The 10,322-nt window shown below is 49.0% G+C and overlaps 1 protein-coding gene across 1 annotated transcript; it reads left to right on the top strand.

Moving 5' to 3' along the window:
* Window positions 1–4,773: 4,773 nt before the first annotated feature.
* On the top strand, window positions 4,774–7,437 carry LOC128943447 (serine/threonine-protein kinase pim-3-like). Its single transcript, XM_054286389.1, has 4 exons — window positions 4,774–5,230; window positions 5,456–5,673; window positions 6,977–7,145; window positions 7,430–7,437. The coding sequence occupies exons 1-4, from the start codon at window positions 4,774–4,776 to the stop codon at window positions 7,435–7,437; spliced, it is 852 nt and encodes a 283-aa protein (XP_054142364.1).
* Window positions 7,438–10,322: the final 2,885 nt, after the last annotated feature.

Genomic DNA, 10,322 nt, shown 5'->3' on the forward strand with positions numbered 1-10,322 from the left:
CCAAGTGTTCTAAACAACGTTCCTCACAAACCCCACACTTTGCAGATGTTTTAACCACTAATAATCCACATTCATCCTGCCATTCTGGCTTTCCCTGTAAATAGAAAACCAGATCAACATATGGGACTTCATCCCATTTTCCTTCTTGTTTACAAAACGACATTAACCGCGAAATAGTGTTATATTGCAGAGTACCGTATTTTAGCCATTTTTCGCCATTCTCCAAGGCATATTCTGGCCACCATGAATTACAGTAATCAATCAACTTAGTTTTATGTAATTCTTCCCCAAAGTTACCCTGTTTCCAATGTGCTAATAAGCACCCCAAAGGAGAAGTTTGCAGGATAGGGGTGTTACTGCCCAAAATCCCTTTAAATTTCTCCATTTCAAATACACCACAAATGCCGAACCCGCAATGCTTTTGTGATTGTCTTATGGAATGGCGCCTAGGCTTGTACCAACAGGAATTCCTTTAGCCCAACCAAGCGTAGCTTTTGCTGTGTCTTATTTGGCAGGCATCCAAAACAAAACTAAAGTAAAAAAAGCACCTTACCTTTCTCCTGGGGACGTTGTGAGCAGCAGGAGCGGTCACGGCCAATGGGCTCCCCAAGAATCCCTCAGTGCCGGCTGGAGCGTGATCAAGTCGCGAATTCGCTCAGCAGCACTCACAATGGTTCCATCTGGGTCGCCAAAATGTTAGCATTCAAAAACACATAATCACGTAGGGATTATATGCGGTGCTTTTTATTAAAGAGCTCTGGGAATCAGGGTATTACCCAAATTTGATTCCGACCATACATCCGAAATGATCATGTTTTTATACTCTATCTTTATATAACTTTCATGTTAATTATTAAACTTATATTGTTCTATTGTATACATAAATTTAGCCCCTCTCTGAATTTCCATATTTTCTCATTATTCTTCTTTTGGTTATATAGTAATTATATTTAATTACTAAACAATCATCACACCTAACAATTATGTACTTTTTCATACTGCTTATGCAGGTGCAGTTGATCTGGGAAAGCACAAAGATTAACATTTTAGATTCTATCTTTAACTTTTCCCAGAGCTCCACTATCATGGAGAGAGCTGATGTAGCTAGCAAAGGAGCAGGTGCAGTGTCCTCTTGCATCTTTGTGCTGTAGGTTTTTGAACTGATAGAAAGGAATGGGCCCTCAAAACTGCAGAAGCCCAGGCACCACTCGGCTCTCCTGCACGACTTCCTCCACTGCTGCCTGCAGGCAGACGAGGACAGGCGCTGCTCTGCCCAGGAACTCCTGCAGGTAAGAAAAAGCAAAGGGGCAAAAAGCCCTGTCAGCTGAGGACACCTGCATGAAGGGATGAGGAGGAGTGTGGGCCACGTGGCACACACAGCTCCCAGGACAGGAAGGCGCAGGGGGACACGCTGCCCTCGGTGCTCTTGGTGTGTCTTCCTGGTAGCCAGGGAATCCTGCTTGAGCCCGTGAGGATGGGATCCTGGAAAGTAAGAGTTCCTTCCTTTGTTCTTTTTCCTCTGGGCAGCATCCCTTTGTGACCTCAGGCCATCCTGCCTCCATCCTGGCTGCTCTGATCATTTCAGCCAAGCAAGTGCAGGAAGACTGGAGAGGAGACGCCTGCACCTGAGGAGACCCTTATGCCCCGCCAGCTGAGAGGAGGGAAAAGGGGATGTGTCATCTTAAGGCAGAGCTTCAGCCATCCCCCAAGTATTAAGAGGAGCTGTGCCCTAGATAGGAAATGTGACAGTTTTCATATTTGCTCAGTTTAGGTCTTAGGTTAGGTTAGGTTAGGTTAGGTTAGATTACGTGTGTGTTAGGTTAGGTTAGGTTAGGTTAGGTTAGGTTAGGTTAGGTGTGTTAGGTTCCATTTAAAACTCTGTTGTACTTTCTTTCTCAAAATATGACAGTGTAAAAAAATTAGGAAATATAGGGATCAACTTCTAAGGACTATGGTGCCGTTGGCACGCTATATACAGCCACAAAAGGAACGGGACACTCTGAATCAGTGTCGTGAGCTGTTTATTTCAAACATCAGTCTCAGTACATTGTTAGGACAATGGAGACAGGATATGTTTACAGCTTGCTGATTCAAATGGAATGCCAAGGAAACGTCACATTACAGGGTAGCATAAAACCCTCTCAGCCTAAGTTTCAGCCAATCACACATAGAGCAAAACATATTGACAATAATTCTATCCAGTCATATGAAACACACGTAACAGTAGTTAACAAAATAAGGACTTATTTTCTAACACAATGGCTCGTTTATGAGAGACAAAGCACAGAGGCTCATTCATACTAACCTTCTAAGGATATACATTAAATAAACTTGTTGCAACCTATAAGGGCAAATCACAGGGGCTTATTGTCCTATTTCTCATGTCTGCTCTACTGCTTAGAAAACTTTTTGCTGTATTAGCAATGTTCACAAATCTGCTGTCTGAGGCCTGTCTTTTTTACCACTTTCTCAAAACCCTCAAATTTTATGAATTCCAACATTTGGAACATAGATAGCTTAGATAATAGAGGATTGTTTAGCTTAGAGTAGAGTGTTGTTGATTTAGGGAAGCTCTGAGGTATCTTATAAGTAGAAATGAAAGAATTGTCATAATAAGAATTAAGCTGTGAGAGGAAAAGCTGGGCTGCAGCCCAACTGGAGCCTGCAGGTGCTCCAATCTGTCAGCCTGAACAGGCCACCTGCAGGACAGAAGGATGAAGATGGGGAAGTGGCGAGGGGATACTTTGTTTCAGCCTGAGTGACAATAAAAGTCTAAAATATCCAGAGTGTTGTAAGACTCCCTTCCTTGCCAGGCTGTAGCTAAGTGGACAATCCCTTTCAGAGGCCCAAAGAACATAGTGAGGTAAGCAGCTTTGCTTGCCTGAAGTGTGGAATGCCCGTGGGAAGCTGAGAGACTTGCGGGTAATGAACGCCAGGAGATGAGCTCACATTCAGGACAACACTAGGAGGCAGATGTGCAGTCCTTTCTGGGCCTCTTGTCTTGGAGATGTCAGGGTGATCAGCAGCAATCACCATTTGGTTCCCACCCTCCTCTCACTACGTCTCCTATGGGATGGAATGGCATTCTCATAGCAGCATCTGGCCCTTCCTCCCTGCTTCTCTTTTCCCCCCTTTTCAGCCCAGAGCCCCAGGGACCATCTGGGCCAGCCTCATCCCCCATGGGTGTGTGCAACCACCAGGGCCTCCTCAGAGCTCCATTCCCACTCTGCTGCTTCCTTGGCCTTTTCCCACATCTGGGCCAGCCTGCTGTTGCCAGCTGTTGGGCACACACACACACAGCATACCACACCTGTCAGGGAGTAATTTGATGCAGGAGCCCCTGCTAACCACGGCTCAACAGCCCGGCACTTTTCCCACCCAGCTGTGGCTCCATTTGGACTCCATCTGCTGGGATACCCACTGTGAGGGACTGCTCAGGGCCTGAAAGCTCCTTGAATGGTGTCCACGGGCCTGATTTCCACGCCTCCCCATTCCTCCTGCCCCTAAGGGTGCCTCAGCCTTCTAAACACGATTGTTCTTATTCTAATGGCTTCCTGTGCTTTACTGCATACTGTAAGCAGGAGTACACAGTTTTCATTGTCTTTATTCTAGAATTAATAAAGATGCGTTGGAAGTGCTGCTAGAGTTTGTCATTTCAAACTTGAAGGAACTGCAAAAAGTAGAGAAGCTTTCTGTGCAGCTTTTCAGTGAATCTGAAGTCTCCTTCCTCTTCACTCAGTTTCAGCATATCTGTTGATTTTCCTTTGCTGTCATCTTTTAAACTTCATCACTTGTCTATCGATCTGTAAAAAAACCCTATAAACCCAACACAAATTTACTATCCTTTGTATTTTTCCTCTTCTGGAAAAGTTGAAGCTCCTGTGATCTTCTCCTGTGATCTAGACTTTGATTCCCATCTTGGCTCTGGCTAAGAGCAGAACAAATGGAATTTGTTACCTGCTCATAAGATCTGCTAGCAAAGGTCACAGTTAGAGCTAAGCATGGTGCTTCTCTCCCTCTGTTGAATACACATCTTTGTGTCTAGGCCTGGGGATTTCCAGGAGCACCTGGAAGCTACTGCCAAGGGCAAAAGTCTCACTCTTGCTGGTTTGGACATGGATTTTTTGGTAGGATTTTGATCTACATCTACAGTGGCCTACAGGAACTGGATCTTTGACACAAAGTGCCTTCAAGCAACATTTCAAAGCATAGTGGGCAATGAAGTCCAGATACTAATGAGTTGTGGTTTGTTTGAACTCTGTGTAACATCTGGTACAATATCCCAAAACATGTCATTTTTGAGTGTTTCAGGCATTTAAAACTCAGGCTTATTCTTGTCAACACTTTTCTTTCCTCCCTTCAGAAATCTGCATGCCCAGGTACTAATTTCTTTCTCAGTTTGTTGACAAGTTACTTGTCAGACAATACTTGTTTCTTCACCCAGAGATGGGGCAACTGTCACCATTAGGTCGGATGTGAAATACACACGTGATCAGGGTATGAGAAGAAAAAAGTTTTTTTTATTTTGCGTGTTCTCCGGCTTATACACTCTTAACCAAGTGTGATCTTAAGTCTGCCGCTGGCCTTGGCTTGCAGGTGGCCATCAAGTGAGTGTCCTAGGAGCGCATCTCGGAGTGGGCACGGCTGGTGAGTGAGTGGGGCCAGCAGGAGGAGTTGGCAGGGCGTGCTGGGCGAGGCCCGGCAGGGCGGCAGCGAGGGCAGGAAGCGCAAGTGTGGAGTGAGTGGACGCCGCGCAGCGCCCCAGGCCGGGCCATGGCGAGCCGCGGTGGGGCTGGGCAGGGGCTGCCCGAGGCGCGGCGCAGCATTGGCCCCACTGACAGCATTGCGGTCCCCCCGCAGCGCAAGGGCGCCCTTGTGCCCCTGGAGCCGGCGCTGCTGTGGAAGGTGTTGCGGCCTGGCTTCCACGGCATCGTGCGGCTCCTGGACTGGTTTGAGGTGCCCGAGAGCTTCACGTTGCTCATGGAGCATCCACAGCGCTGTCAGCACCTCTGGCACTTCCTGCACAAGTGGCGGTTCCTGACGGAGCCCGTGGTGCAGGGGCTGCTCCGCCAGGTGCTGGAGGCCGTGCGGTGCCGCAGCAGCCGCGGTGTCCTGCTCCACCACATCAAGGCTGAGAATGCCCTCGTCGACCTGGCCACGGGCGAGGTGAAACTCCTCGACTTTGGCTGCAGCACGATCCTCCAGGACACGTTCTACACCCAGATGTCAGGTGAGCCCAAAGCCGGGGTCCAGCAGGGCAGCAAAGTTCCCCCCTTGGCTGGCAGAGGGGGAAGACGGAGGGAAGGAAGGAGGGAGGGAAGGAGGGGGAATCCTTCTTCAGCCAGCTGCAGCCAAGATGCTTTTTGGCAGGCCAGGGGCTGGCTGTTGTGGAACGGGAGCTGGCTGGGAGGGAGGGAGCAGCATGTGCCTGATGAGCTGCGCCCGTGTCCCACAGGAACATCAGAGTACAGCCCACCAGAGTGGATCCTCTTCGGCTGCTACCATGGCCAGCCAGCCACCATCTGGTCCCTGGGCATCCTGCTCTGTGAGCTGGTCTGCGGGCACCTTCCTTTCCACACCAACAAGGACATCGTCCGGGGCCAGCTCTTCTTCCCACCATGGGTGTCTCAAGGTGGGGATGCGCCTTCAAGGCATGAGGGGAAGAACGGGATTGTGAGAGGCAGCTGGCACATAAGCATCCTACTCTTGCAGCTGGTGAGGAGGTGGATCTCCTGGGCTCAGCTGGAGGAGGTGGCACCTGTGCCTCTGTGCTGGTGTCCTCTGCAAGAGAGGATCAATAGGAAGCTTTTGGCTGTAGCTCTGAGCACTCCTGGTGGCCTGGGCATTGTGGAATGTGGGAGAGCATGGACAGGAGCCTTGTCCCGCTGAACGGCGGTTTCTGGTTTCTCTCCGCAGAGTGCCAGCACCTCATCATGTGATGTTTATGCATGGACCCCACAGACAGGCCATCACTGGAGGACCTTTCTGAGCATTCTTGGCTGCAGGAGCCCTGCCTGGCCCAGGAGACAGCAGAGATGCATCTCTGTGCACAGTAGGATCCAGGAGCCAGCAAGTAGCAGCGGCACGCGTCTCGTGGCGCTGGAAGAAAACCCCAGAGTGTTTCCCTGCGGCCACGGCGCTGAGGAGAGAGCGCAGCTGAGGAGATGCTTCCACTGGTCCCCATGAGCTGTGGAGGGAGCGGCTCCATGCTGCCCGTCCCATTGGAGAAATGGTGGCAGTGCGATGAAGGTGCCACGGACTGGAACAGGGGAAACATCCCCCTGCAGCTCAATGGCATCATGATGTCCCCACAAGCCGAGACACAGCTGGCGTGTTCTTCTGGAGCACGACCTGGAGCTGGGAACACCATCCTGGAGCTGGCCGCTGGCAGGGCAGGGCTGATTGGCTTTGGCTGTGGCCCCTACCTGGAGGACACGCTCTGCGCCCCGATGGAATCAAGATGAGTCCCCAGCCGGCGCAGGGGTGGGGGGATGCTGGTGCTTCCAGGCACGGCAGGGCTCGGCCTGGCCACGCGCTGGAGGTTCTCCACTCGGCAGCGCTGGGGAATATTAATTGTTCCGCCGGCCGCCGAGCTGCTTTTTGGTGGGACAGGGGACAGGTGTTGTGGAAGGGGAGCCGGCTCCTGGCCTTGCTGACAGCTTCTGCCAGCCAGCCTGGCAAGGGCTGAGGCGGGGGCAGCCAGCCTGACAAAAGCATCCATCCATGTGGATGGAGGGATGGCAGAGGGGGACGGGTTCCAAAGCTGTGCCCCAGCTGGCCTGCTCTGCAGGCCCTTGAGGAAGGGCTGCGTTTATGGGCAGGAAAGGTGAGGATTTTCCCCACCCGTGGACAGGTTTAATTCTCCCATGGAGTGGTCAGACTCTCCACATGAAACAGTGACAGGCTTTGTGCTTTTTCTTTTTTCCAGGTCTTGTTTTGAATTGGCATTCATGCAATTGTTCTTTGTTTTTCCCAGGACGATTACACCTGGTGCCCGGACCGGACAGGGAAGCGCCTGCAGCATCCGTGGAGCACGTCCAGTGCCAGTGCTACCCCAGGGGCCACGGTCTGCAGGGACAGCCCCTTCCAGAAGGACGAGGACCTGGTGCATGATCAGCTCCTCTCCTGGCAGCAGCTCTCCAGAGGTGGGCATCCAGCTCCACAGCTCGGCTGGCAGAAGGGCTCTGGGCAGGTGGCAGCGGGCATGCAGGCACGCCGCTCCTGCAGCTGCTGAGGAGGTTGCTGTGCCGTGATTAAGCAGAGGAGGTGGAACGTGGCCTGCCACGCTGCCCTTCTCTAAAAACAGAGAATGGTTCAGGATGTTTGGGCTCTGAGCACAGCCAGCAGCCTGGCCTGGGCACAGCCATTGCGGGACAGGGGGACAGGAGCCTGCTGCGACTGACCGTGGGTCTCTGATTTCTCTCCGCAGGCTGCTAGCGCCTCATGCCATGGGAATGGCCCCGCTCGGCCTGCCAGGCTGGGAGGGCTGGAGGGCGGCTGGCGTTCATTTGCTGTCAAAAATAAATTGGGTTGTTTTGTCATTGTCATCATTGGAGCATTTCTTTCATCCTTTTCCAAGCTTTTGGCCTTCTGTGATAAGTGAATGTGGTTCATGCTAAGAAAATTGTAATTATATCAATATTTTTGGAAAATAATTGGAAATGTAAATGTGATTAATATTATGAAGCAAATGGGTTTCTTTGTAGATGATACATGTGGGAAAAAGTATACAGGAGATTGGAATTGGCCTTGATGAACAAAAGTTAGGAAGACTCCCAAGTCAGAATTGGCATCAAGACAAAGTTAAGACAACTCCCAGGACAGGATCGGCCGTGACATGACTAAAGTTGGGACAATTCCAGACAGGGAGTCTAAAATAGTGCTCTTATCTATAAAATAATAAGGCTTACTTGGAACACAGTGCTTACTTACATAACACAGGACTTGGGGCACGTGCACAACCTGCCAGGTTATTCAGAGGACAGCGAGGAAGACTGCTGGCCTTCCTCCAAGAAGAGCACCAAAGAGCCATAAGCCCCCTTAGCCACAGCGGAAGCATGCGCTGTGTGTGCTGTGGTGATGTAGATTTCAAGAATCGGAAATAGGAGGAGATTTACAGGAGAATATTGATGAATATGTATTAGCACACAGTATATAAGTTGTGTTGGGATCCTTTTGCCTTTTGCACGTGAGGCAGGGTGGGAAGCCCTCCCCAAACACCGATCGATCGGTTTTGCTTATACTTTATCCAAACCACTGCCAAATTTCTTTTTGTAACTACTGGATGCTATTTGATCGTATTATTTTATCTCAATTAAAACTGCTGCTAAACTGTAAGTTTGTGGTGGTTTATTAGACATATGGGACCACATATATAAGATCAGGAATATGACTTAATAGTTTACAAAACCAAAATGAATATTATTCAGCTAAATTAACAAGGAATAGAAAAGCATTCGAGACTTAATCACAAAGGATAAAGTAACAGAAATGATGATACTTGATTAAATGAATACGTTTTTACTTAATGAGTTAATAGCTCAGTCTCCTCTGGCTTTTGATCTCCTCCCCAGAAGGGGTGCAGTTCTTTGACCTCCTCTCCATGGGGGGCACAGTCCTTAGGGTTTGGTCTAGGCTTTGGCATGGGGTGTTATGTTTTGGATGATGATGACTGCCAAAAACCCCCATAAAATCTCCCCCGGAACCCCCAAATTCACTCAAACCCCCTCAAACTTCCTCCCAACCACCTCAGGAAAAATTTTGGGTGGATTTTGGGGGGGGGTTGGGTACCTCATGCATGCCGAAATGGGCATAGGATCCAAAACCACTAAAAATTCTCCCCTAAAATTCCCCTAAAATCCCTCCAAATCTCCCCCAAACCCCCAGAGGATGGATTTGGAGGAAATTTTGGGTTAATTTTTGGTAATTTTGGGTCAATTCTGGGTGAGTTTTGGGTGGTTTTGGTACCTCCCGGACACCAAATTTGGCGTAGGATTCAAACCCAGACAAAATCTCCCTCAAATCTCCTCAAAACCCTCCAAATTCTCCCCCAAAATGTGGGGGTTCCCAGGAGGGGGCACCGCTGATCCAGGGCATCGAGGCGCTGCCTGCAATCATCCATAACCGCCCCTAAGGAGCCTCCAGGGCTTTACCCTCCATGAGCTGCAGCAGACGTGTCAGGAAAGGTGACAAGAGCCCGTGGAATGGTCCTTGTTGCAGGCAGATTAGCCGCTTGTAGCTCTTCAAAACTCCCTCCCATGAAAAACAAAAAAACTTAAACCATTCCTAAATGTGAAAAACACGTTCACTCTCCTGTGAAAATGTAAAAAGTTTAACAAAGGACAATGGGAGACCAGGACCATGGAGCAAAGGTTATCACGGCCGGGTGCATCTTGGCACCGGGGATCCCCCTGAAATACCTTTCCCCTTACATCAGCCTGTTGCATATTCATAGACCCTCATGCACAGCAAACTTTACCCCCAAACTAGTTTACATGCTTCAAGAACGGGTTTAGCACAGCTCTTCCTTGGATCTACCTTTTTAGGGCATGCAGATTCCTTGGCTGTGGTTTTAGTGCATTCTTATCACCTCCAGTTTTTGGGCCTTGGTCCATTCTGCCTTCAGACGGGGAGTGCTGAGAGTTGGCAGATCTATACAGGTGTCCTCATCCTGTGTGCATTGGATGTTATCCCATCCAAGCAGGCAGTTTAACACAAGCAGCTATTTCACTAAGCTTAATTAACGACAGAAAACAAAACTATATCTTTACAACACAGTTACTTTACATCACACATATAAAATCTATTTTAATATCTGTGAAAAGCCAATATTATAATACGTATCCATAAAAATAAACCTCTCGCTGAATGATGGTAGATGTCGGTCCCATGGCCCAGTCCCAGTACTGGGAATTTTGCTTCCCTTACTGGAAATTCCCCTCCTCGTAAGCTTTCTACCCCCATGTTTTAAAGGTCACTATCGTTATACACATATATTATAATATTGGCTTTTCAAAGATATTAAAATGTATTTTATATCTATGTGTTAAAGTAACTGTTATTGTCTTGGTTTGAAAAGACAGGTGTCAGCTAAGGAAGGCAGGTTCCTCCCCTGGAATGGAAAATGTAAACTCCCTCCCTCTGAATTGTTGTAATTTTGAAATTAAGGGGCTCTCAAGCAAAGATATGGGAATAGGAATAACAGGTTTTATAAGGAAAAATTAAAAATACAAATGCTGTAGTACAAACAAACAAAACCACTGACAGAGTCAGAACACTACCTGACACCCTGTGGGTCAGGCTGTTGGCAGCAGTCCCAGTGA

The sequence above is a fragment of the Melozone crissalis genome, unplaced genomic scaffold (assembly GCF_028551555.1).
Source record: "Melozone crissalis strain CALT ecotype California unplaced genomic scaffold, PUWL_Pcris_2 ptg000046l_1, whole genome shotgun sequence".
NCBI classification, from domain to species: domain Eukaryota; kingdom Metazoa; phylum Chordata; class Aves; order Passeriformes; family Passerellidae; genus Melozone; species Melozone crissalis.